We start from the raw sequence: 27,971 nt of genomic DNA, 5'->3' as shown, positions 1-27,971 counted from the left end.
GAGCACTAAGGCAATATCATACAATTTCTTCAAGGGTTTATTCAATGTTTTGTGGAAGTAACCATAGTATAACAAAAGTAAATGTTACATAAAAGCGAAATCAGACAATACAATGAGATATTATGCATTTGGTCATTGGATAACAATCCAGTCTCTATCAAAAAATTCGAACTCATATAACTTAACAATAAAAAAACGACTATTGTCACCAGCTTCTTTTTTTTACAATCCTTAATAATTTATAGATTTTCAAAAATATGACAAAAGTAAATTGCTCTCCGTTTGTCAGTTGTTGTTTGAAAGCATGTGTTTGTGCACAGGAAAGGAAAATATCTATCATACCGAACCGAAGCTTTGGGGTACAGTTATACACTGAGTACACTGAACATTAGGAAAACCTTCCTAATATTGAGCTGCACCCCCCCTCCCCTTTGCCCTCAGACGAGGTGTTCTTAATGTTTTGTACACTCAGCGTAGTTGCTGAGTGACTACAGGTATAACAATGGCTGTTCTGTTCTGTGCTTTAGAAGCCTTAGTCTCTCTGGCAACTGTGTTCCGTATGAAGGGGGTTGTAATTCCGTATGGAATGGGCTGCATTCCCTGTGAGGTGTGAGGGTTGTGCCCCAGCTAAACATATGGGTGGATTATTAACACACTGAGCGAGGGAAAGGGTTACCCTAGAGCGCCTCTTACAGGATCAGGTGTATAAAAAACACATGTGGACCGAAGTCTCCCGCATGAGAATATAGTGCCTGGGGATTGGCTAGTGTGATTCCTCATATAATTACGCTGCTACCATAGGTACGCTAACAAAAATAAGTGTGTGTATGTGTGTGTGTGTGTGTGCGTGGTTTAACAAGATATGTATAATCAACACATTGTTTTTCCACTAAACTCAATCCCATAAATTCTCAGTGACGGCTTTTCTTCTGTTTCTTTCTAGTGGAGAACAGAGAGCTAAGTGCAGCTTATAACGGTTTGCACATTCAAGATTAAGAGTTGTTTCTAAAAGTAACTTTGTGCAGCTTTTCTCAATCACCCCTTGATCACAAGCACAGTCTAGGTTGTCAAACAAAGGGCCCAAACAGCAGAGAGAATAAAGAAGTGTACATTTTGACACATAAACAGTACCTTGAAGATATACATACAATTAGTGAGTCGGCAGAAAATGACCGACTACAGTTACTCAAAGAGTCCAACTTGATTTCTCTCGGTTGCGTACTTGGCATCAGGTTGCTACAATGTAAATAACATATGCACTGTACATACTTTATAAGTATTTAAGGAGGATTCTTTCCATTCGGTCAAAAAAACAACACTTAATGCGGTATGGCTAAGTAAAACTTTGATAGAAACAGAACAACCGCTGCAATAAACAAACTCACAATAACAAATACTTGAACACTTGTTGCTTTGCCTTCTAACAAAGAGATAATACTGAAAAGGCAATTTCAAAAAGAATTAGGTCAAACAGTAAGTTTCTCGCTCTCTCTCTCTTCTTGTAAACAGCAATTTGAATGTGATTCTAAACAGCTGAGGAGGAGTGTAGGATCAAACGGCCTGGTGAGCTAGTCTTTTTTTCACTGTTGAAGTACCTTGCTCTGAACGGAAACATGTGAGAAGAGAAGGCAGCGACACTGTAGTTCATATAATACAACACTGATAACAGAAACAAAAGCATCCCTTTAGTTCATGCCACTCTTTGTTTAAACAGCACTTTGCCGACCAAACCTTCGACCAGGTGTGTGTGTGTGTGTGACTGTGTGCGCCTGCCTGCGTGTGTATGTGCATGTGCGCGTGCCTGGATGATGGTGCTAGTTCAACATTTGCTTGGGCTTTCCAGGCTAAAGCCTTGATAAGAATACTTCCTCTTTGGAAAATAAAACCCCAAGGGCGAGCTGTGGAAAATATGATGATGGTGGTGACTATCAACAGAACAGTGGATCTGCTGCTATCCTATCGATTCTAACCCTCGAGGGCTTCATGTCAGTGTTAGTGTGTTTGGCTGTACTGGAGTGAACTTTATATATATTCACAGTTATTGTTGGCAGGTCTATTGTATTCTGTCTGAGACATAACAGTGTTCAATTTACAGTCATAATGAGGACTCAGACAAAACATACACAATGCCATCAGGGAGATGTGGCTTAACATGGTGTGTGTCTTGATAAATTAGATCAGTTCAGATGTTATTTAACAGCGGTGCCTCGATGATGAGCTAAATTCATCCAAGTTCTAAGGCACATATCAGGGAGAAAGGGACCGCTTCAGAAGAAGCTTATATGACCATATATTTCTACTTCACTCCTCTAGCCACTTCAAATGGTCCTTTATGTTCCCAGAGACACTCTGTCTATACAATATTTACCACACAGGGTGTGTTGCTCTGCTTCCAAAAGGCACTTTGGCAAAAGTACAATACAAATTTCAGAGTATAAAAATGCGAATAAGTTAACATTACAAAAGTGTCTCGTTGAGAACAGAATAATGCAGTTAAAGATGATCATATCAACACTTGTCTAATGCATGTACTGCAGGTAAAAAAAAAAAACACATCGACCGACACAAAATAGGTTGTCATAAGTTCTGTTGCATTTATACTGATATAAAACAAACAGAACAAAAGAAGAGAGTACTTGTTTCTTGTTTCGTTTTTTGACTGACTCTTCAGAGTGAGTTTTCAGAGGGAATGTTGGTGTTGCATAGAGAGTGGAAGGGAAGATAAGTTGGAGACAGACAGCAATGTGATAGGCGCTAGTACTTCTGCATCAGAGGCACTTTGACAGTCTTTACTTCTGATATATGAGAGGACTTCTGGATGATGCAGCTAGTCGTCCCTGATGCATTGCTGTCCTTTCCCTGCGCCAGATTAGTCAAGGCCATGGCTGCGTTGATCTCTTTCCAGTACGTCTCGTCTTTGCCCCGTACCTTCTCCTTCAGAACGCCACCCCTGAACACAACACACAGAGAGAACGGACGCAGAGTTAGAGGAGGGGACACTAAATAACACAAAGAGAGAACACAGATTTAGAGGAGGGAAAACATTACACAGCATGCAGGAGAGAGACTAAGAACGCAGTCAGAAGAAGGAGAAGGTGAACATTGCACAAAGAGAGAGAGAGAGAGCAGAGAAAGAATACAGAGTGTCTGTGTTTACCTGTATGCTGTCCTCTAACTGCATTTTCTTTCACAACACACACAGAGAACGTCACAGAGTTAGAAGATGGGAAACTACACACAACGCAGAGGAGAGAATGTAGAGTTGGATGAGAAAGAGGTGAACAATACACACACAGAGAAGAGAGGCAGAACAAACGCAGAGTTGGAGGAAGGAGGAGGGGGAGTTCTACAAGTAGTTAATAATCATAGAGAGAGAAAAAACTATGTCAGAGGGAGCACGAAAACATACAGAAGGTATCTGTAAAATACACTCACTTGTCACATTTACTTGATCCATGATCCATGGTTTCTGGAATCACAACAGTAAAATAGGTTAATTTAATGACGCACACCCAGAGGTCAATGAGGCTTAATTAAGGATTTTCTTGAGGGCTGGTGAGGTGGGGGGGGGGGTGTGTGTGTGTGTGTGTGTGTGTGTGTGTGTGTGTGTGTGTGTGTGTGTGTGTGTGTGTGTGTGTGTGTGTGTGTGTGTGTGTGTGTGTGTGTGTGTGTGTGTGTGTGTGTGTGTGTGTGTGTGCGCGCGCGCTGCAGTAACATGTGTTTCTCTGTTTCCGCTCCTGATTCAGATGTCAAAACAAATAGTAGCCATGTACTAATGGACATGTTTAAAAAACTAAAAAGGCACTGTAACAATCCTATTTTGACATGAATAACACAACTGCACTTTCTGATATTTATGAATCCCAAACTGTATACTCTAATACTTTCCTTTGAAAATAAATGAGACTGAGAATATATGATTGTGTTGTCAGAGAAAATGAGAGAGGGAGAGAGAGAGAGAGATGGAAATAGAGATATGTATCTGCATATGCTTTACCGACACACACATACACAAATAGGAGCCATTTATAGCTCATATGAAAAACATTAGTCAGGAATAAAACAATGAAGTCAGTCAACCGGTCTGTTCACAACCAGGCCCATCTAATGTTCTGTGTTCTCACTGTGAGATTACCAGACAGACCTTAAGGTAGAAGGGCTGTTATGATGGCGTGTGAGATTCTGTGTGTGTGTGTGTGTGTGTGTGTGTGTGTGTGTGTTTGTGTGCATGCTTGCGTTCGTGCATGTGTGAGTGTATGTGTGTGAGTGTATGTCTATATGTGTGTGAGTGCTTGTGTGTTTTGGGTAATGGTGGCACAGCTGCAGCAGGACTCATGTACTCTTACTAGCTGCCAAGCTGTAGAGAGCTTCGAGAGGGGGTAGGAAGTAGGGTGGAAGGGTGGGGTGGTGGTGTGAGGGGGCAGTGTTTGGGTCCAGGGCTAGCCTCTGCCTAGCGGTGAGTTCTAGCCAGTGATGATGATGACACTGGCTTGGCACCCTCCAAGCCCATTAAAAAAGACCAGAGCATCTGGATTTCCTGCTCATGAAGCCTTCAGGCTCACATTTTGAATTAACAAAACACATGGCTAAGGCCAATGAGGTGCTTTTAAGGAGGGAGGGTGTGAGGGGAGAGAGATGAAACTAAGAGGGAACCCGTGAGTGTCTGTGCTAAAGTTAACACTACCACAAAGCTTCAGGTCTGTCAGATTTGCTGTGGAGAATTGTGCCTTTCTCTGAAGAATTTGTACAGTAATACCCAGCATTCTTTGCTTAGATAATCAGTAATTGGCTGTCCTGTGTTTGAGTTGAGCATTAATCTAGACCAGGCGACTGATTTGGGTGAGGTGAGGCTCTATCTCTCTTTCTTTTTCTTCCATTTCTCTCTCTCTCTTCCTCTCTGTCCCTCTTTCTCTCTCATGTGGACGCCAGCTGCTTTCATTTACGATGATTGCCCTCCCAGATCGCCCCATAGACTTAGAGACGTGGAGGAGAGACAGACGCTCGCCTCGCACCGCATGTCCCCTTAAAGAAAATGTTCGTAACAAGTATGAGTCCCTTTAACAAGCAGCCACTTGTACCGCCAACACCGCAAGTCATTTCTATCGTTTTTTTACACTGATAAAAATTCCCATCGCACATTTGCACTGGAATTTGTTCCCACACTTCTAACTAGCAGGGAAGGAGGGTCGGGTGGGGACAGAGTTGTTAGTTACAGTCATTTCTCCTACACAACTGTGGAGCTGGAAAACCATGTCCTCACTTCCTCCTGCAAGGGTCCCAGAACCCCTCCGACACCGGAGAATGGACAGACGGATTTCACCGCTGCGCACCGTCGCCTTTCACCTCACCCGTTCATTTTTCCAAAGACCTAAATCCGGAGTCCAGACCGGGAATACAGACTCCTGCAGGGCCAAACAGCAAAACACCTAATCATTCCAAACGCCTTTCTCTCCTCTCTGGCTGCTTGTTTTCCGAAAACGTTCACATGTGCCGTGACCCGCACTGACCTGCACAACCCCAGGCTGATACGAAGCTGATTATGACATTTCCTGTTGTTTCCTGTTTTTCTCAGTAATAGTTTAACTCCACAGAGAGAGATGGTCTTTAAGGGGATAAACTCACCTCACCTTGTTTGAGATTCTAAGAAAGAGAGGGGGGAAAGACAGAGAGAGAGAGCGAGAGAGGGAGAGAGAAAGTTGTGAGGCGATTACAAAGAGAACAAACCGCAGCTTGGGTTTCAACTCTTTAGAACATTCCTGAATACTCGTCTGGCCACATCTCTCTCTCCCTCTCTTCCTTTTTCTTTTGGTTCTTATCTCTCGCTTCATCTCTTGAGTCTCTCCCCTCTCTTTTGCTCTATCTCACACTCTTTCCTTCTCTCTTTATCAGTCTCACCAGTTCTTTCTCTCTCTCTCTTTCCTCTCTCTCTCACTCTTCCTCTGACTGGAGTGACGTACACTAACACACTGTGTTTAAGGTGCTTCAGATTGACCGTTCACAGGCAGTCCAGCCAAAACAAATGCAATTATGTTTCTGCCTTTGCTTTCGCGAGGAAAAACTATATCTGTTATATGTCAAGAACAAGCATTTCTTCCACGGCTTCACAGGCCATTTAAAAGCCTTGAAATTATTACAATGTTTTTTCTTCTTCTCCCTCCTTTCCCTTTCCAGCTTTGCTCTCTGACTTCTGATTGAATTGACCTAATTTTTACTTTATCTCACAATATTAGGTGAAAACCCTTCTTCTACTTTGTTACACTGCTGTAATACTTCACAGGAATTTGCAGGGGTCTACTCTACATTAGTAATCACTGGAAATGACAAATTACCCAATGAAATACGATAATGTTATGGTAAGAAAAGTGGAGGTGCAAAAACATGTTTGCTTCCCCTATTTTGATAGTGGGGGAGCAAGCACTCTGTTTTCTCTAAGGCTCAGGTGCCAATGGTTTAGTATATTCCAGCATATTTCAAGTACATGTATCTCTATCTAGTCTCCCTGACTAATACCAGTGCTAGAGACAGGACTGGGACTGATTTAAAATATGCTCCATTCATTCATTCATTCTGTATAATAACAGCTATGTAATTACATCCCAATTACATTGTTTTAATGTGCTGTAAGTTGTTATGTTGTAATGTTCCTACATGGATATATTAGCACAATGTTTACTATTGTGTCAGGAAGGGTATGGATTGGTTGCTAATGACGACAAGCCATACAACAGTCAACAAAAGACAACAAAGATATTAAAACAATACCCTACAAGGGATTATGGTATTGCTACAAGACACCTTTTTGCATCTTTTGTCTTGTAGTTACTGTAATCTGCGTTGTGGTGTTTCTGATAAGGTGAGTACAGAGCCTGACTGTTTAGTAGGCTAAAAGGGAATATCTGCAGTTGACCTGTGTCCAAATACTACTTGAAATCTGTCAAATACTTTTCTATTGGATCAATTGCAGTAGGCAAGCTCAATCAAGCAATGGCATCTGGACACTATCTCTGTGCAGCGAGGCTGAAAAGCCATTGTGGGTTCCAGTCCAGTGTGTTTCAGAGCAGGGCAGCCAGTGTCCAGATGCCATTGAATCCCCTCAAAGTCCCATAAAAGCCGTGTTTGTGTGACGCCTCCTGCAGGTTAGGAGCAGAGTGTAGCAGAGGGTGGGGCTACAAGCGTGGTTTACCCAGAATCCCCGACCCAGACCCAGGCCAGAGCCCAGCAGGGCCACTGCCCCCGGGAAGGGAACGACGGATGGAGAGCTGAGCTGGAAATGGACCATCTCAAGCTAAAACTCTATTTCCAACCTCCTTTGCCTAAAACATCTAAAACTGATTTTTTAAAACAATGACCGTGCCAAACAAACTATAAATTGTCAATAAACCATAGCGGGACCTTTTATTATTTTTCTGTTCTTTTGTTTTTTTTTGTCTTTCTTTGCTACTGAACTGAAAGTCAAGCAGTTAACTTTGCTGTTGCCTTTCTGTTATACTGACAGCAGGATTTCATAGACTTTTTTAAAGATCGGCGTGGGGAAAGAAGTTTGATGGTTTCTGGCGTGGAGGTGAAAGTCCAAAAATATTTGTTCACTTAACATCACTGCGGGTAATAGGGGAGAGTGAATACAGCGGAAAATGTAGAAACAAAACATTGGAGCAAAAACAATCAACAACAAACTGACAAATGAGAGTGGGAATAAACTCCACCTGCTTAGAGAGGATGGGTATGTTTTATCACAACCAGCTGGTGCTGTTGTTAGCGACACACAACAATAAACACACCACACCAGCCTCTGGTGCACAAACCAAACCAAAGGCTGCGCTAGATTAGTGATCAGTGAGCTCAGCCTATTACCCGTGCAGCTCCTGAAAGCCAGACAAACGAGAATAAATATACATCACAGATGGGACGGACGCAATCACAGACACTCCACTGATAGACCAGAGGTCAACCGACCAATGGAGAGCTGGACAGCGCTGTGATCATCCAATCATGTCTCTCCGCTAACTGGAGAAGGTCAATCAGTATGTGATGACTCAGGAGTTACAGTATTAGATTCCGTCCCAAATAGCACCTTATTCCCTACATAGTGCACTACTTTTGACCAAAGCCCTATGGGCCATGGTCAAAAGCAGTGCACTATATATGAAATAGGGTGCTATTTGAGAAGCATCCTTAGAGATGAGTAATCCTGACTGCTGTCATCTCTAACAGAGAGGAAGCCGTTCAGTCCACAACCAAGCTTTCAGCACAACTTACTGGAAAAGAGACATTATCGGCCAAGTTAACGCTGTTAACTTAGGAAAAAAAGGTTGCTGACAATAACGGGCCATACTTGCAAACATTAGAAAAAGTATTTCTCTGTCTCAAAATTCAATTAAAATCTCTGATAAAAGGGTTAGGGCTCTATTCAATCTGTATCGCGGAAGCGCTACAGATTGCGCGATAGGAATTTAAAGATAATTTCCCAATGAGCTGACATATGCAGCATTTACAGTGAATCACAGGAGGTTTGTGGCACCTTAATTGGGGAGAACGGGCTCGTGGTAATGACTGGAGTGGAATTGGTGAAATGGTATGAAATACATCAAACACTTGGTTTACAGGTGTTTGATGCCATTACATTTGCTCCTTTCCGGCCATTGTTATAAGCCGTTCTCCCCTCAGCAGCCTCCTGTGCAGTGAACGCATGTTTTATGTTGACTGGGGTATAAATGGGGGCGGTATCTACAGTGCATTTGGAAAGTATTCAGACCTCTTGACTTTTTCCACATTTTGTTACGTGACAGCTTTATTCTAATATTGATTAACTCATTTTTTCCCCACATCAATCTACACACAATACCCCATAATGACAAAGCAAAAACAGGTTTTTATAAATGTTTGCAAATGTATAAAAAAACGTAAATATCACATTTACATAAGTATTCAGACCCTTTACTCAGTACTTTGTTGAAGCACCTTTGGCAGCGATTACAGCCTCGAGTCTTCTTGGGCATGACGCTGCAAGCTTGGCACACCCGTATTTGGGGAATTTCTCCTATTCTTCTCTGCAGATCTACTCAAGCCCTGTCGGGTTGGATGGGGAGTGTCGCTGCACAGCTACTTTCAGGTCTCTTCAGAGCTGTTAGATCGTGTTCAGGTCCGGGCTCTGGCTTGGCCACTCAAGGACATTCAGAGACTTGTCCCGAAACAACTCCTCTGTTTCCTTGGCTGTGTGCTTAGGGTTGTTTTCCTGTTGGAAGGTGAACCTTCGCCACAGTCTGAGGTCCTGAGCGCTCTGGAGCAGGTTTTAGTCAAGGAGCTCTCTGTACTTTGCTCCGTTCATCTTTCCCTCGATCCTGACTTGTCTCCCAGTCCCTGCCACTGAAAAATATCCCCACAGCATGATTCTGGCCCCTCACCCCTGATTGCTCAGTTTGGCCAGGTGGTCAGCTCTAGGAAGAGTATTGGTGGTTCCAAACTTCTTACATTTAAGAATGATGGAGGCTACAATGTTCTTGGGGACCTTTAATGCTGCAGCAATTTTTTGGTACCCTTCTCCAGATCTGTGCCTCGACACAATCCTGTCTCGGAGCTCTACAGACAATTCCGTCAACCTCATGGCTTGGTTTTTGCTCTGACATGCACTGTCAACTGTGGGACCTTATATAGACAGGTGTGTGCCTTTCCAAATCATGTCCAATCAATTGAATTTATCACAGGTGGACTCCAATCAAATTGTAGAAACATCTCAAGGATGTCAATGGAAACAGGATGCACCTGGGCCCAATATCGAGTCTCATACCGAAGGGTCTGAATACTTATGTAAATGTTCGTTTTGATGCATTGTGTGTAGATTGATGAGGAAATGTTATTTTTTAGAATGAGGCTGTAACATAACAAAATGTGGAAAAAGTCAAGGGGTCTGAATACTTTCCGAATGCACTGTATGAAGATATTTGAATGGGGAATGGGGAAACATTTTCACGGTGGGAAATTCATCAACAAATGTTAGGAAACAGAAGACCTGCAAAGAACACTTGTTCATGAAGCCAAAGATTTGCCTCTTCCTCCCTGTGAAAGCGTACTTAACAGGCCAACAGCACATCAAATCAACTAGATGACATGCATTTGACTGACTTGTCACATACTTTAACTCTCAGGGTAGAGCGCCTAGCTCCTCACATCAGATAATAATTTACGAAGTTCTTTATCCAGCCATGATTGTTGGAAAATACATTAAAAACCCTATATTGACCCTATATTTATTCTCAAACAAATAAACAAACAAAGGAGAGAAATGAGTGAGGCAGAGAGACACTTGTAACTAGACTATCACTAGTGACACGATGAAGAGCTTGGTTTTTTCCTCTTATTTTTCTGGTGGTTTTAAATGGTCTGCACTTTTTCATAACGTCAAGGGGTGTCTGTGAATGAAGTTAGGGATGCCTTGGCACTTCTCTGGACCCAGGACTGCCAACCCATCCCTGGGCCCTCCCGCCACTCCCTCCACCTTCCAACCTCTCTCTTGGGCAGCCACTCCGAGGCTGGGGCTCCATGGGCCCTCACTGGCACATACTGGCCATCCAGGGGCCAAGGCCAAGAATATAAGCCAGTCACACTCACACAAAGACACAAAGACAGAGACAGAGAATTTATGGAAAATGTGCTTTCGCTGCTTCCCTGCCTTGCTTACAATGACATGGCTTTGAGTTCATACTTTTACATTGAAAAAAGAAGTTCACAAAACCAGTGAGTGAGTAAACGCAAAATAGGTATAAAAAAATATGGTATTCTATTACATTGCCAATTTGCATGAACTTTTATATTCCAGTCAAGTACAGTACGTGAATCCAAACTAGCAGGTGGTATTACAGAGTATTAGCATTCAAACCAGTCCAGAACGTTTCACCTTTCTAGGGATGCGTACCAAAAGGCACCCTATTCTCTACATAGTGCACTATAGGGAATAGGTTGCCATTTGGGATGGACACTAGGTTTCAGGTTTTCAGTCTGTAAATCTATCATGGCTTTGACTTGGTTGAGCGCTGCAGCACGTTGGTGAGTTGGATAATCCTCTAGTAAGTCGTAACTTTGCAGCCACAGAGGAGCCATTGTACTGGGAGTAATAGTATGCATCCCAAATGACACCCTATTTCCTTTGTAGTGCACTACTTTTGACCAGGGCTCTAGTCAAAAGCAGGTAACCATATATGGAATAGGGTGCCATTTGGGACACAACCATGGATTCAGCTCAGCAGTCACTGTATTCCTGCTAGGAATATTACATTATTGTCGTCTTTCTGGTAAGAACCCCAGATATTACTGTAGCTAGTAATAACATCCAGGCTATGTTATAATAGATATTAAGAATCCCAGATGCATAAAATATTAACCATGCACACTATATATAACTGTTTTAAAATGGCTTAGTCTTTCCTTTTTCCTATTCCTGCAACTTTTTCTACAACTTGGAGGCAGATGACACGGACCATAACATTCCCAGACCACAATGCAGCAGTCAGTGATAGGGGGAAAAGATAACAATCCAAAAATGTTTTTCACACTTTGTTTTTGGAGATGAAGACATAATAGTGTTTGGTGTATTTAAACATGGCTGAGTTTCAGAGAGTCTGTATGTTTACGAGTGGCAGCAAACACTAGCTAATCAGAGTCACAGCCAACTAAGGCTCATCTTTTGTGTGTGTGTGAGACGTCGACCACCACCGCACATCAACATCTCAGAGGAAGATCAGAACCACAGCAGAGATGAGCGTGACAGAGATTCATACATGTCTGTTTGCCGCAGATGGTTGGCACGGAAACGGTCATCACGACAGCGAGCTCTGCTCCTCCTGCGGTTAGAGATTAAGGAGAGTTGGACACAAGCTCCAATCGGAGCCTTGTCTGAAATCTGTGGATCAGTACGTGCATACTTCAAACACTGACCTAAAGACCAGAGAGGTGTATGGGTCACTGGGGATGTATTAATATGGTAACGATATCACCCGATGACGTAGACCGAGTGGTCGAAGTGAGATTCAGAACAGGCCCCATTCTTAAACTATTCAACAGATACTTTATCATTATCCTCTGTTTAATTGATCAGGTACAGACAAAAAAAAACATGCTGCTCTGAATCTGAACCAGAGCTAAAAGCTATTTCTGCTCCCAGCCTTTCATAATAACCCTGGTCCTCTGAGACAAATGGAAGTTGTTTGCAGTACACAAAATGCACTGAAGAAATTATGTACACCAAACTCTTGTGTAAACACAATTTGCTTGGGATTTTTAAGTGTTTTCTTGGACAAATAATACCCCATTCTGAAGTTGGAAGTTCCAACTTGGAACCCGTATGATATGTTTGTGCTGCAGTCTTAACATCATATGTTGCAATTCCCTGTGTGTGTGAGGGCCTTGACTCCTGGTCACAGCTTCTACTCTCTCATTAAGCCATTCTCTCCCTTCACAGCCATCCCATGGGAACACTATTGTGGACAATTGTTTTAGACATGAGGCTGTTTGTTTTATTTTTATGAAACCAATTTGTGTTTTCTACAGACTTGGGGTGAGTGAATCTGGACGCTACTCAAACTTTGACGCTGATGACTTTCTTTTGAGAAATGCCTCTGTCATTAATCTCCCACTTCTGACATCTATGTTAGGAGTTTGACTATAAACAGAGCCTAGGTCATGTTTGTCACACTTTATTTCTCTATGAAACCGATTGTTCTAGTCTGAATGAACTAGGCTTGTTCTGTACTACTCTGTTCTGTTCTGTTAGCATCACACCCAATTTCTGTCTGATAGGTGGTGGACAACATTTATCTTATAAATATAAAACCAGCCCAACCGAACTCAGCCCTCCTTTTCTTTCCATGTACCTATCCACTCACTAGCACACTTCGTACTCTGTACCACAACATCAAGCCAAGATCAAGATCGAATCAAGCCAGGATTCCACTTCTGTTTGCCACCATAAGCAGTACCCACCACACCCAAAAAGACAATGGGGTTGCAATACATTAGATATTCTACTCTAATCCACTCTACTCTACTCTCTGCTTTGTGGAAAATAACTGATTTACTTCACATCCTAACCATTATGAATGTTTTACTATAGATGGCTTTGTCTTTGTGTTGAAAAGTCTTCATTCTACCAGACACATAGACACACACACACACACTCACTCACTCATTCCAGCCTTTCAACAAAATATACTGACGAAGAGAAAGAAAGGTTGGTGTACACCACGCTCTCTCTGTCTTTCTTCTCCCGACAGCCCCCTCCACTCTCTGAGAAATATCTGGCCAGGGATGGAAGAATGGGACCCCCCCCCCCCCCCTCTCACAGACACACAAACATGCAGGAACGTGCACACACAGAGACACCACACACACTGAACCTTAGTGAGTCTTGGCTGCTGGGTTGTTCTCTTGGAACAGCCTCTGTCCTTCTCCCTCCCTCCCTCCCTCCATCCTTCCCTCCTCTCCCCCCTTCCCCCTCTCCTCCTTTATTATTATGAAAGGGTGGAAAGAGGAATCTGTGGCCAGTCCTCCCGTCCCTGCCTGGCTAGTTGGATTCCTAAGATGAGCCACTGCAAGAGGAATCCGCATCCATCAATGTCACAAAGGCTGTGTTTACACATGCAAACCAATTCTGATCTTTTGCCCAATTATTGGCAAAAGAGATGATCTGATTGGTCAGAAGATCAATTAGTGGTAAAAAAATATCAGAATTGGGCTGTCTGTGTAAACGCAGCCACAGAGGCTTATTGTCATCATACAGACCCAGTAAAGTATTGTCCTCTCAGCTCCCTGTGGCCGCCTAACAACTAGCTTCACTAAATTACACATCACTCAACGAACGCTACTGTCTGAGACATTTCTCTTTTCTAAAATCAGACGTTTTCCACTTTCCACCCATTCAACGGAATTGTACTGCTGCTGTATAAATCATGACAGTACTCAGTTTATTTTATAAACGTGCTGAGAGTAGTAGGCTGCGTTTACACAGGCAGCCCAATCATGATCTTTTTCCACTTATTGGTCTTTTGACCAATCAGATCAGCTCTTTCTACAATAATTGGGCAAAATATCAGAATTGGGCTGCCTGTGTCAACGCAGCCATGGAGGATTCATTGATCATGGGGGATACATATCCAGCTGCATATAGTATTCTATAGCTTTTTAAACTAGACGAAAAGGAGACCAGCTCCACTGATAATGATGACTGTGTTCAAGACGTTTCCTTTTTCTTTCCACCTGTATGGGACGGCAGCCTGTGTAACAGTGTAGGTTCCGTCCCTCTCTCCGCCCCAACCTGGGACCCTTGCACACATCAACAACTGACACCCACGAAGCATCGTTACCCATCGCGCCACAAAAGCCGCGGCCCTTGCAACGCAAGGGGAAACCCTACTTCAAGTCTCAGAGCGAGTGACGTCACTGATTGAAACGCTATTAGCACGCACCACCGCTAACTAACTAGCCATTTCACATCGGTTACACTTGATAGAAGCCACACGAAACACTGAAACGGTACGGACGGTGGACACTCTCGCTCTGTCATTGTTCCAAGGCACCTACCGAGTCAGCCTGGCAGCTACTAAACTACTAAACATTTCCATTCAGGTAGATAGGATTTTTAAGTGCTTTTTAGACAGCTTTTTAGACTACAATTCTCTAGGATTCAATAACTGTCTGGCACTTGCTGTGACCTAATTCAACAGACCCTTATGAGTCTCAGAGGCCCTGTCAAACACTACTGTTTCCATTTAACATATTTCAGACTCAACTATGTGTTAAATGTTGCTTCCCTGCATTCGTAAAAAGTCACTTTAATGCCAGTGTATTTTACAAATAATTTTACAGGTGGTATTCAATCATAACGTGTTGGTTGTCCCTGAATGTCAACCAACGAATGGCCCTGTCTGTCTGAGAAAATGGCTGAATGGAAAAAGAGTGTGTTCTTCTCGAAATTACTGAGACGTTTTGGGCCTACGGAATATCACAAACACATAAACCACATTTATCACTATTTAGTAGGAATAGAAACCATGCTGTCATGGTACTAAACTACAAATAATAATAGATTTTAAATGAAATTACACAATTAGGGAAATAGACAATAATTGATCATTTTCTTCTTCTTGATTGATCTACTTATCCAATCTAAACAGAACCTATAAAATATTTTTGGGGAAACTTGGCTGAACAAACCAACTGTTAAGTAAATAAGAAAAAAGAGCACCATTAACTAGCAAAAAAATCACAAATTAAGGGCGCTATTCAATCCGCTAAAGCAGGAACGTTGCCTTTAAATTTAAAAAACGCTATAAAGCTGAACTTCTGCGATGTGGATTGAATAAAGCCCTAAGTCATGTATTGATGATATATCAGTTGTGATTACTTATACAGTACATTACACTACGCAGAACAGAACCTGAGAAAATGTACCACTGTCAAACCTCTGAGAAACCTCTGCCAAAGATCTCTCTCTCCATCTTTCCCCTTTCGCAGAAATGAAGATAATTATTTGGCGTGTAATGATCTATATCATATCGGACGGGGCAAAATCTGGTAGTGAGCAAGAAGAAAAACATTCAGTGAGATTCCTGCCATTTAATATGCCATTAAAGGGTAATTTGGCATGAAACCACTGGCATGTGCATTGGAATTCTACTGCTCCTTGTTTTCAATGAAATTCCCAACAGGATATTTCAGAGATATGTTTTCTTTACATCAAGCAAAAAAAAAGCTTTTGGTTTTCCCACTGAGTGCGGGGACAGAGTAAGCTTTCATCCCAAATGGCACCCTGTTTCCTATGTAGTGCACTACTTTGACCAGAGCCCATAGGGAAAAGTATGTAGGGAATAGGGTGCCATTTGGGACGCAAGCATAGTAAATCTACACTCACCATCTCCTGCCACGTCTGACTGCTCTCTGAAGTCAAGAGATAACACCCACGGCAGACATCCACCAATTGTCCCATTAATGGACATTTAACCAATGGGCTCTGATCAGCGGGCACGCCACTTTGGCTTAAGCGAATCAGAAGTGAGGCAGAGGTAGGGGCTTATAACGAATGTGCCAGTGCCAAGAACTCTGAGAGTTCTGAGAGCTCAGTCTCTCAATCTCCTACAGCCCAGGCATGCAGGCACGCACGAACACACTCACCCACACACACATTCACACGCTCAGACACACACACACACACCTCCAGTCCAGGAAGCTCAGCTCAAGCCTGAAATTTCAGACACTCTGTAATTGTCAAAAGGCTCAGGAATTATTTCACTACTAAAATATCTGGAATGTTCAGACAGGAGAAAAAAACTCCAGAGGAAATGATGCAAATTGGAGCTTAACCATTCTCTCTCTATCGCTAATTCTTTCTTTCTTACTCTCACTCTCTCTAACGCTCCTTCTCTCTCCCTCTAACTCTCTCTCTTCCTCTATTTCACTCTCTCTTACTCTGTCTGAGCCTCTTGCTCTTTCTCACTCTCTCTCTGACAACAAGATCAGATGTAGAATCATAGAATTAAACTTTAATTTAATTTGTTTTATTTTTTGCTGAGTTTTGATGATGAGGGGCTAGCAGGTGTTCATGTGAACTTTCTTGTGAGCCCAAGCCTCAGATAACTTTCCGTGCATCGGGATTCAAGCTCCCTTCTTTTCTCGCATGTAACCGTTCCCAATAATGCCTGGCTGGCCAGCCCAGAAACCCAAGAGGGAGAAGTCATAGCCAAGACATTATAATTACCATGGAGATAAAATAGTTACTTTCTATTAAAACATTATGTGGGCCAGGTAAATAATTCCTTATATATTTTTCTTATTAAATTGAGTCCTGTGCTGAAGCCTAAGCTAAGCCTCTCCCTCTCTCTCTCTCCCTCTCTCTCTCTCTCTCTCTCTCTCTGTCTCTTTCTCTCTTTTGATCTCTCTGTCTCTTTCTCTCCCTTTTTCTCTCTCTCACTCTCTCTCACTTCCTCTCTTTCTCCGTCTCTCTCTGTCTCTTTCTCTATCCATCTCTCTCTCTCTCTTCCCCCTCTCTCTGTCCCTGTCTCTCTTTTTTTCTTTCTCTCTCGCTCTCTCTCTCTCTCGCTCGCTCTCTGTATTTCTCTCTGTCTGTGTCTGGCTGGTGACTGCCGTGCTCAGCAGGTGTTTCAGTGAGAGAAATAGAGTTTTTCGGGTCAGGGAGTTTTAAGGATTTGATGGGGATGGAGGATTGTAACAGTCGCGATCGCTGGAGAGTTTCATTGGACTGCGTCCCCTATCCGGCTTAAACATCACTTCAAATTCAAATCAAATTGTATTTGTCACATGCGCCGAATACAACAGGTGTAGACCTTACAGTGAAATGCTTACTTACAAGCCCCTAACCAACAACGCAGTTTAAGAAAATAAAGTTAGGAAAATATTTCCTAAATAAACTAAAGTAAAAAATAGTCCAGGTGGCCATTTGATTAATTGTTCAGCAGTCTTATGGTTTGGGGTAGAAGCTGTTAAGGAGCCTTTAGGACCTAGACTTGGCGCTCCGTTACTGCTTGCCGTGCGGTAGCAGAGAGAACAGTCTATGACTGGAGTCTTTGACATTTCTTTGGGCCTTCCTCTGACACCGACCTGAATGGCAGGAAGCTTGGCCCCAGAGATCTACTGGGCCGTACACAATACCCTCTGTAGCGCCTCTGCCTTCCTTCGCACAGACAATGTAAAACACATTTAGCCATATGATCAAGTTTGAATTAAAATTGGATAATATCCCTCACCCTACCCCCTCCCAATCCCACTCTTCCACCTCAATCTGAATTCCCTATAGGCACTTTTTAATAAACAGAGGCCCAGTTGTTCTAGAACTGAAGAAGAACTGTAAGAACTTCATGCAGCACTCTGCGAGATTAGGTCTGATTGGTAACAGCACCTGAAACCTGTGGGTGAAACATCATTAAACTATGAAGGCCAGCCCACAGGCACTAAAACCAGGGGTTAAGGGACACTGCACTGTGAGAAATTCATATGCCAAGTGGAAAACTCACATGCACACTCTTTGTTTCATGTGCCTCGCTCAAATATATCCATTGTTTTGTATTACTTTAGCTTTGGTTTTTGTTTTATTTGCACTGAGCCCCTGCTCCGCCTTGGGGAAAGCTGCACGCTCACGATCACAGATGCTGGCTCACACACGCTGGCACACACACACACACACACACACACACACCACACACACACACACACACACACACACACACACACACACACACACACACACACACACACACACACACACACAGGTTTCCCTCCCATGTCTGCCCTGTTCTCTCTCTTTCAGTAAGGCCTCATGGCAGGATCAAAGACATGCTAAACAGTAGTCAGAATGTGAGTAAGTTACACATGGTCTTATTGTGTCTCTAGTGTTAAACCGTAAACCCCAGTTAGAGGAACGGGAGATCGCGAGGGAGTAAGGGGGAATTCCACAGTATACTTGGCATTAGGGGGCAAACCTAAGACAGGGCGAGACCAGGGTCTCTCTGTTGGTATGAACAGAACACACAGAGAGATTTATATTAGACTTGGCCAGGTCCCAAATGTAAAAAGTAGTGCATTAAATTGGGAATAGGGTGCCATTTGGGACACAGATTTAATCTAATAATAGACTAATTTAAGGCTCCGGCCAGGCTATCCTTTCCTATAGGTACCTAGGAGGTCCATTTCAGTAGCCACAAGTATCATATTAACTTTCACACATCTGAAATGGAAGGAAAGTGTGAGAACAGGGAGTACAGAGAACCAGAACCAGAACCAGGCTGTTGAAACTGGACAACAGGGAGTGGAACATCGTCACAGCGCCCAAGAACGCCTTCCTCACAACGAATGGGCCAGATGGGGCTGAGGGCCGGGAATTAAAACAAAATGTGCAGATGGGGACAGAAAGAGAAAAAAGAGAAGAGAGAAGCAACAGGCGGCTAAATCTTGAGGAAAGAATGTGAGAAGGAATGTAGGACTCTTACCAGCTCGATAAACAAAGTTTGCCTCGGTTTCTGAGGATGACGGGGAGAGGAGATCATCGTCGTACTCATTGGAGCTGAAGGATCCTGAGTGGTTCCTCTTCCTGGCATCCATGACGGCGTTGGCTACCATCACGTGTCGCAGCGAATCGTTGAGGTAACGGTGGAGCAAGCTACTCTTGTACTTGGGAGGCGGAGTCACATAGTCCTCGGCCAATGAGGCGGCGGCGGCAGCCCGGAGCCCCACCCCCATCATGGCTGCGCCCTCTTTCTTGATGACGCTCTGGTACATGGGCTTGCTAAACTCAACGCCACTTGTCTGCGTCCGCTGAGTGTTGTCCCCATCTACAACACCAGGGGGCGCCACGAGGAAGAAAACAGACAAAGTAGAGAGAGAAAGAAAGAAAAATCTGACATTTAGTTCCTCTCTGTATGCCCTTCAGTTTGCAGGGCTTCAAACAACTACAGACCTCAGCTATCAGCTTAAGACCAAGGCATTACCTAACCATAACGGTTGGTAGCCCATTTCCTCTCTATAAAAAGCACATTGCTGTTACTCTTTGCAGAAATAAATCCTTTCCAGGGAGCTCTTTGCGGCTGAGATTGAATTAAAATATTGCCCCCCCCCCCCATGAAAGAAAATACAGAAGATAAAACACGTTGCTGAAAAACAGTAACCCTCTCGGGATGAGGGAAATCAAGAGAGCTCCACTCTAGATAGTGTCAGTGCCAAGACTGTAATTGGGTAATTTCGGCAGGTCTGAGTTTTGATTCAGTTTGGGCCAAATTATAACTATAGCTTTTACATATCAGAACCACATGGACAAATTTTCTTTCCTTCCCCCTGCTTCCTGAAGTAGATATTTGAGGCGTATATCGAGGCGTACATTGCACATCCGAGAGTGAGGTTGAAATCCTCAGGCGACATGTAAAACAAGCTAGCCAAAGGTTCCTTTTTTAAGCCTTTGACATTTCTCTTTCATGCCTTTCCTCAAGTCAGACATAAACCTGAGCTACATGTGACCTTTAGCCTCCCTCGGTCTGACCCCTGACCTCTTCCTGTTGAGGCATTGCCACAGCACCCTCGCTGACACTGAGGTGAAATATCTAACAGCGAGACCTTGACAGTTAGACTGAATAAATACAGGGTCATTGTGATTATGGTCTCCTCAGTCACATATCTAACTCTCTATCAGATCACAGTGGGGGATCTGATAGAGAGGCTTGGCTAGCAGTATATGGATCATGGCAGGGAGAAAAGCTGAGAAAAAGTTCAGAACTGTATTATGACAAGAGAAGTAAGTCTCTGGGCACTGGAGAACACCATGCAAATTGAAGACTGTACAAACTCAAGACATTCCACCCTGCCCACATTTGTGTGTCTCTCCTCCTCAACAAACCTAATTAGGGATTAAGAGACTGAGTGACACCACAGTATAGTGCATGGGTGTTTTTCTGTGTCACCGAAAAGAGCTGAGAGAGAGAGAGAAATACACAGCTAACAGAGCCTCTCATTTCCAATTGCAGGCTGGGATCTGAAGGGGAAGCTAGTCCTCAGCCCTGCTTGCCCAGTAGGGTGTCTTAATGACAGCGTGTCACAGCCTCTGAACCTCAGCTTCTGTCTACCAGGACACACATTGTGCATCCCACATAGAACCCTATTCCCTATATAGTGCACAACGTGTGACCAGAGCCCATAGGGGTTGTGTCAAAAGTAGTGCACTATATAGGGAGTAGGGTGCCATTTAGGACACAGACACAGACAGGCCATTTATAACACCAGCACATGGCCATGCATGACTGGATCCTTACTTTGGAGCTGGAGCTGTCGGATACGAGGCATATGGGAGGAGGAAGACGCTTGGGTTTGGCTGACCTTATTTTCTGAGATAGAGATATGATTTGAAGGATTCGATGAATGATGTTATGAGTTGTTATGAGCTGATGCTTTGGCAGTGAGGGGTGGTTACCTTTTGAAATATGTGATGTATGAGGTGTAATGTGATAGATTGGCCCTGGCAGTGAGGGTTATCTTTATTAGATAGACATATGTTATAATATGATGGGTTGGCAGTGAGGGAAGGGTTAAGGCTTACCTTCTGAGCAGGTGTCATCGCTGCTGACACTCAGTCTCTCTGCGTTGCCTTGGACGTATTTGTTGTAGAGTTTGATGCGCAGGGCCCAGCTCAGGTCTGGCTGTCTCACTGTGTTCTTCAGCCTCCTTCTGGCGTTGGCAAACCAGTTAGAGACCTGAGAGATGGAGAGGGAGGGAGAGAGAGAGAAAGTAAGAAAGACAGAGTGATAGGGAGAGAGAAACATATATAAAGTGAGAAAAAGACAGAGGAGAAAGAGACAGAAGAGAGATAGAGATAGAGACAGAGAAAGAGAGATCGAGACGGCAGAGAAATAAAGACAGAGGGCAAGGTACAAGGAGAGTCAGAGAGAGAAGAAAATGGAGAGAAATAGGAAGACAAATAAAGAAAATAGAAATCAATATTATTGTTTGGATTCAAAACACCCCCACATCCATGACATTACACAGACTATCCTTTAGGGAAATGTCTGCTGTGCCTCCCTCCATCCGGCCTGCCTTAGCCTGGGCATGAGAGAGACGGAGAGAGAGTCAGGTTGCAGTATGGCGTTCCCTGATACCAATAATACCGCTGAACCAGAGTCGCCGAGACATCCCAGACACACTGAGGAAATGGGTCGTAGCATTCATCTAGTCTAGTCATCTTTAGTCCTCTAGTCTATATCAAAGGCTTTCAAAATCCCATTCACAAACATTTAACACCCCCAAATGCTTGACAGGACCAGCGAATGTAACGTTACATTAACTTATTTCCAACCCAATGTACCCAGTCCTATGTGCTTATTCTGGATTCCGCCACTCTCCTTCTAATATTATTTTTTTCAAGCACCGTCTTCTTTAATGCAATAAAATGATACCCAACCCTGCCTTCTCCATTTCACAAGAACCAGAGCCCATAAGATGTTATACTAGAATATTTGTTCACGCTCAATAGACTTCAAGCAACTTATGAAAGGGTTGGACTGGCCATATATTAGAGTACTTCTTTTTGGATCTTTCCTGTGTTTCAGTATCATGTTTCTCATTAACGAAGAGAGTCCCACGTCCCTTTGTCTCTAGCTGAGGGCATGTTACACCAGGGGCCTTAGCTGAGACGTCTACATGTGGCTTGGAGAAGGCTGAGAAAGACTGAGAGCACTGAGAGCGCACTTAGAGGTCTTAGGCAATTTGCTTATCAGCCTGTAGGAAAATATGTTATTAAGACTGAGACTGCGAGAGGATGGATGGGTGTCACGCCTGGCCTACATCCAAAATAGCACCCTATTCTCCTATATAGTGCACTACTTTTAACGAGGGCCCATAGGGCTCTGGTCAAAAGTAGTGCACTATGTAGGGAATAGGATGCCATTTGGGACTTACTCCTGATCACAACGACGGGTTAACACCACAGATATCAAACACAGTGTGATGATATTACACAGTGTTGTGACACCACAGGGTTCATCACCTTGTTCCTTGTTACTGCCCTGAGTCAAACAGACAGACAGACAGACAGACAGACAGACAGACAGACAGACAGACAGACAGACAGACAGACAGACAGACAGACAGACAGACAGACAGACAGACAGACAGACAGACAGACAGACAGACAGACAGACAGACAGACAGACAGACAGACAGACAGAACATGACATGACATGACATGACATGGCATTGCACCCCCGTATGGGGTGTGGGCCTGAGTGTGTGTGTTCCATGTAAAGCATTCTTCTCCCCAAAACAGCTTCATTAGGACCCAAAGGAAAAACAGATTAGGCGCCTGACACAGGAACGGGGAAATAGCCATGACAGCCTTAGATCTCCCTCTCTCTCTCTCTATCATTTATGACCTTGTGTTGTGTGCAGATGACACAGCAACATGCAGATGTAGGATCTTAATTTGATCACTCTTTGTTGCTGAGGAAATGTAATTTTGTAGTGTATTCAAAGTTTAAAAAGGCCTCTAATTTCACTTTAAAATGTCAGACTTGATTTGCCCTAACGAAAAATGCATCAACCCCTACAAATAATGTCCATGAATTATAATCCACATAATAATTTGCATTTCCTGTTGCTGCAGGATTAGTTTACCATTATAGCAAACTGTCTCAAATTAAGATCCTAGGTCTGTACAAGCTCCACATGTCAGACAGAACATACCATAGGGAGGAGCTCAGTTGTTGCTTTCTGTTGCTGCTCTCTCTCTCACATTCTGGCTCTTTCTATTTCTCTCTCTCTCTCTCTCTTTCTCTCTCTCTCTCTCTCTCTCTCTCTCTCCCTCACACACTCTCTCTCTGTCTCCCCCCTTCTCTCTCCCTCTCTCTCTCTCTCTCTCTCTCTCTCTCTCTCTCTCTCTCCCTCTCTCTGGTGTTTGTCACTTTATGATGGAAACATAGTAATCTACAGGAACGCTATGCTCTATGACTCACAACACTAAAAGGTCACCTAAGTACAAACTGCCTATTTGCAAAGACAAGTAGGCTATAACGAGGCTATATTTTCAAACAAGTATAAACAAGCTATAAAAAGAGATATGAACAAGGTCAATATTGTCCATAATGAAAACCATAAGGTTAAATAAAGATGGATTATTCATAGAGGCAATCTGAATGCTATGATTTTAATATTGACCATTCTGTGACAAATTAAAATGTAGGCTACACTAGAATGAATTGTAATTAGGCCTTTTCACTATGATAATTACTACTAATTATTTATCTATATACTGTTTGTATTTTCATTTCAATACAATGTCATATCAACAACAATCAAATTACGTTGTGGTTAAACTGTTGTTCCTGTTGAACTGTCCTGAAATCTTGAAATATTTCAAACAAGAGAAAAACCCACCTGGACCAACGTCATTTGAGAGCCAAGGGCTAGCAGGATTTTCTCCGTTTTAGTCGGGTACGGATTGTCCCTGTGTTTGTAGAGCCACTGCTTCAGGGGCCGCGCCATGTCCTGAAGGGCCTGACGCTTGTGTCGCACCTTCCCGCTGTTCTGACGGCCCCTGCACAAGGGAGAGAGAGCGAGAGAGAGAGCAACAACTTCGTCAGTCACTGCTCTAGAGAAAATAGGCCTAAATAATTGAATTGAGGCCCTTGTCAATAAACATTTTCGTTATGAAACAAATCTACTAAGAAAAATCTATATATTATTGACGTTTAATTTATGCGGAATAGTGGCACATACTTTTCTGATTTTGTTTTCATAACGTAGTTGTCAAGGTCGCAGACTGTAGGCCTATAAGAAATTGACATGATGACACAATAGTGAATTTAAAGAAAATATTAAAACATTGCTGTTAAGATTTCTTTTTGTAACACGGGGAAATAATTTTTGCTATTTCTCTTCGTAGGCTACAACGTATTTTCCCTTTATAGAAGTTGTTGACAAAAACTTGATCAGTGATGCACAACTTTTACACTCAAGAGTAGACTAATTCGATAATATTGTAACGACCCTGGGTTTATACTCGCGGATATCGATTACATTTAGCCTAGGGTTTAATTCACTGTGCATAAATTAATTATACCTGAGGTAGGCTATATTAGTTCTAATATAGGCCAAAATACCATTTGGCTAATCAATTAAAGATAGCCTCTCATTAAAACGTATTTGAAAAACAACGATAAAGGAATAGGCTATCATTACCAACATATCAATTTCATATAATTAGACCTACATCTTAATGCATTTTGGGTGGGGGAAATCTTTGGGGAAAAGAAACCACAAAAAACAAGTGACGTGATCTTAGATTGAATTCGTGGATGAGTTGTACTTTATCCATAGTAGAGAGAATATTGTTGTTTATTTACACACGACCTGAAGTGGATATTCCGTCCATGTTGTAGTCTTACTTGATGAAGAAAGGCTATCCAGAGTCATAACACGTTGAATGACCGTTGGAGAGTGTGTCATTTTCTCACCAAAGTGTGCTATAATTAAGCTGGCGCAGAGAAGCGTTTTATTGGTTGCTTGTTTTCTTTGCTGTGCTTCTCCTCCCGCAAAGCACGAAAACGTCGCAATGAAACAAATAATAACATTCCATTTTACACCCATGGTAGCAGCTAGACGTGTCTCAAGTATGGCTACGTTTTATGGTCAGTGCGTGGTGCTGTCTGTGTACGTGCTATCTTTCAACCAAGTGCAAAATAAGCTACTTCCAAATCGAGCAATAGCCTACGTATTTTGGTAACGAAACATTCTCAGACTTTGATAATTAAAGGGACTCCAAATGGGAGAATTTTTTTCTTGATACTTCTAATCTGCTGCCTATGATTTTTAAACCTGTAGATGTCACTATGGCCCTGCGATAGTCCTGCTTTATCTTCTGTCTCCGAAGCTCCGCTGCAGATGTAACATATTTTCTACTAACTTCAAGTCTGCCTGAAATTCATGTTCTTCAAATAATTCCCTTCTAATCTAGATCTGTATGTTAAATTACATTTTACTCCTCTGTACGGAATTTTGGCGAGACACGCCTCGTATCTAAATGAATATTCTTCATTAGTAATGATATTCCTCCCGAAGCGGCACCTCACGGCATTGTGTTATCTATCCCTCGGTCTCTCACACGTAGCTCAATAACTCCGGCTCTGACCGAGACCGTCGGTGTGTAGGATGTTTGCTTAAATTGACTAGTGTTTCACCCAGCATCACGATGCTGGTGCCTATCCAAACATATAAGGGACTACTGTACTTGTCTGTAAATAAATTGCGTCTTGAGTGTAAACAGCCCATGGGTCAATCAGAAGAATTTTGACTCTCTGAATACTGATTAGATGGAAAATAACGCATGACATTAATCCTTTTTTACTCTCGCTCTCTCTCAAATAAAAATGCCATGATTGACTACACCACACATAGAGTTGAAGGGTACATTTATATATTGGAAACAGGCGAAGAGTGTTTTATACACGCTACTGAACACAGATGGCCTAGATATGAATCTGTATATTATCTGTGAATATCAACCCTAAAATACAAACCAGGTTGTAATAGTAAATATTAATTTCCTGCAATTTCCTTAAAACAATAAGATTATATTGCACTGATGGGAAAATGAAATATACATGTAAAACCTAATGTGGTTAATATTTTGCTAAGATGTGCTATGATTTCACTTTAGATAACCTTTTGTCTGAATGTATCATTTAAATGACTGTTTAGAACATATCCAAAAACATTATTAGATAACATTGCTTTCGAAAAGCCTACCTCTTGCACTATAAATACGTAATTACACATCAAGCACACTTGGTTACCTGGGGTCACCATCATAAAAAAAACGAATCTGCACAATTCGAACCTGCACCATCGACTTCTTACACCTTTACACAGTGTGTATCACTCCTTATTCAGTTGCGCCACCAAAAAGGTTCCCTTACCCAAATATGACTTTACAATGCAAACCGAAGTGCAATAATTAAAACATCTAAACACTGTTGCACGTTTTGTTGTCTGCTTTGTTTATGAGAAGTTTGAATGAGTGACATACCTCCTGTGTCTGATGCCGTTGTCTTTGATAACTTGATGATTGCTTGATAGCAGGTCTGGATGAAGGTCCGGATGCTGTCCATCTATTACCTCTAAATAATTGATGCTGCTCCTCTCGACCTCCTTCGCCTTCTCATCGAAGAGGACCTGGTTACTCAATTTGTTAAACACAATAGTATTCATCTTTGGTTCGGTATTCCTCTGTTATCTCTGCTTCGTAAAATTTAATTTCTCAAATATTGTTGCACTTCACTTCTTATTGAAGCTGCTGCCCCAGTGTCCCGGTGAGTCCCCTGTGAAGCAAGTGGAATATTGGGATTCAAAATTCATGCAGCTGGGGTTATCAGATTCAGATTGGTATCATTTACTAAAGTTGGGTTTATGGTTTTGAATCTATGGATAATATGATGATGCGCAAAAATCAAAGTGCATTGTATTTTATCCTAATTCATGGTAGATCAATTTACGCAATAAGCGAAAGCCTGAATGAAACCACAAAGACAGTAGTGTTCTTGACTATACTCAAAGACCATCCATCTCAATAAAGCACATCCCTCTCTGCAGTGTGTGCGGTGCCATGAACCCATTAAGCATTCCTGTGAGCGATATTTTCATATTTTACTCACTAAAAATATATTCACTAGGCTACAAAATGACTAAAATGTCAAAACAACCTCACCATACATACAGAGAATGTCAATACATTGAGAAAAAATACGGTCCATCAGATGTGCTAAATGGGTCCACAGCCGCACGGGCTCATTCGTAGTCATTCCATCGCCTTTCCCCCCCTGATTTTAGAGATACAATGCATTCCACACCACCACATGTTGCCATGAAATCTCTCTCTATCGTCGTCAGACATTTCAGAGGTGCATTTGAGCTGACACAAAATAGTTCAGCTATACATTTGAGATTGTTTTTGTTTGATTTAAAACCGTCAAGGTATATGATTTACAGTTAGAGTAGCCTTCTACCATACCGATAAATATTTCTGGCTTAACATGACTCCAGTCACGGGAGGGATATACCGTGCCATCACCATGGAACAATGTTGCCAGATATATCCCATTCCGGGGATAAGGTAACGCGCTTTCATGTTGAGGTAGACGTTTTTCCATTGTAGTCACACATAAGAAACCCCATCAAACGGTGTCTCGTTCTCAGTTACCTGTACCGCAGCCCGCCTGCGTCTTTGTGTAGTGTGTAGTAATCCTGCTTCCAGTTGTCCATTCCCTGCTCACATGTTCCCGTTCTAAGTTCCTTAGCTGAAACCACACGAACCGCGGTCGCCTCTCTGCTTTATTCAGTGGCCTCCGATTCTCAGCCCGGGAATCTGAATGTGTCACCCTTCTCATGTTTCCTAGCACAGAGCCCCAGCATGCGAACATAAAGTTAATGCTCTATGCCTGTTC

General features: G+C 42.7%; 1 protein-coding gene across 2 annotated transcripts; it reads right to left on the bottom strand.

The window, feature by feature from the left end:
- Nucleotides 1–19: 19 nt before the first annotated feature.
- On the bottom strand, nucleotides 20–27,877 carry LOC106590023 (homeobox protein Mohawk). 2 transcript variants are annotated; one of them, XM_014180503.3, is made up of 8 exons: nucleotides 27,728–27,877; nucleotides 26,558–26,849; nucleotides 24,250–24,300; nucleotides 23,908–24,067; nucleotides 21,080–21,233; nucleotides 18,987–19,328; nucleotides 3,436–3,469; nucleotides 20–2,950 (listed from the first exon to the last, which is right to left on the bottom strand). In XM_014180503.3, exons 2-8 carry the CDS (start codon nucleotides 26,737–26,739, stop codon nucleotides 2,755–2,757), a joined length of 1,119 nt encoding a protein of 372 aa, XP_014035978.1. In that variant the 5' UTR covers nucleotides 26,740–26,849; nucleotides 27,728–27,877; the 3' UTR covers nucleotides 20–2,754. The 2 variants fall into 2 exon arrangements, with proteins under 2 accessions (XP_014035978.1, XP_014035980.1); XM_014180505.3 differs by lacking the exon at nucleotides 24,250–24,300 and having other exon boundaries at nucleotides 27,728–27,876.
- Nucleotides 27,878–27,971: the final 94 nt, after the last annotated feature.

This window comes from Salmo salar, chromosome 29 (assembly GCF_965601325.2).
Source record: "Salmo salar chromosome 29, fSalSal1, whole genome shotgun sequence".
Classification (NCBI taxonomy): Eukaryota; Metazoa; Chordata; class Actinopteri; order Salmoniformes; family Salmonidae; genus Salmo; species Salmo salar.
This window is presented reverse-complemented; position numbering and strand designations above follow the sequence as displayed.

Bases quoted from the DNA above. Each gene is read 5' to 3' on its own strand.
- LOC106590023 (XM_014180503.3), bottom strand. From the start codon at position 26,739: ATGAATACTATTGTGTTTAACAAATTGAGTAACCAGGTCCTCTTCGAT. The intron at 24,068-24,249 runs GTATGTGCCACT...TCCCTTGTGCAG, and splicing joins ATGAAAACAAAATCAGAAAA to GGGCCGTCAGAACAGCGGGA. The intron at 2,951-3,435 runs GTGAGTGTATTT...TGTTGTGTTCAG, and splicing joins GGATCAAGTAAATGTGACAA to GGGTGGCGTTCTGAAGGAGA.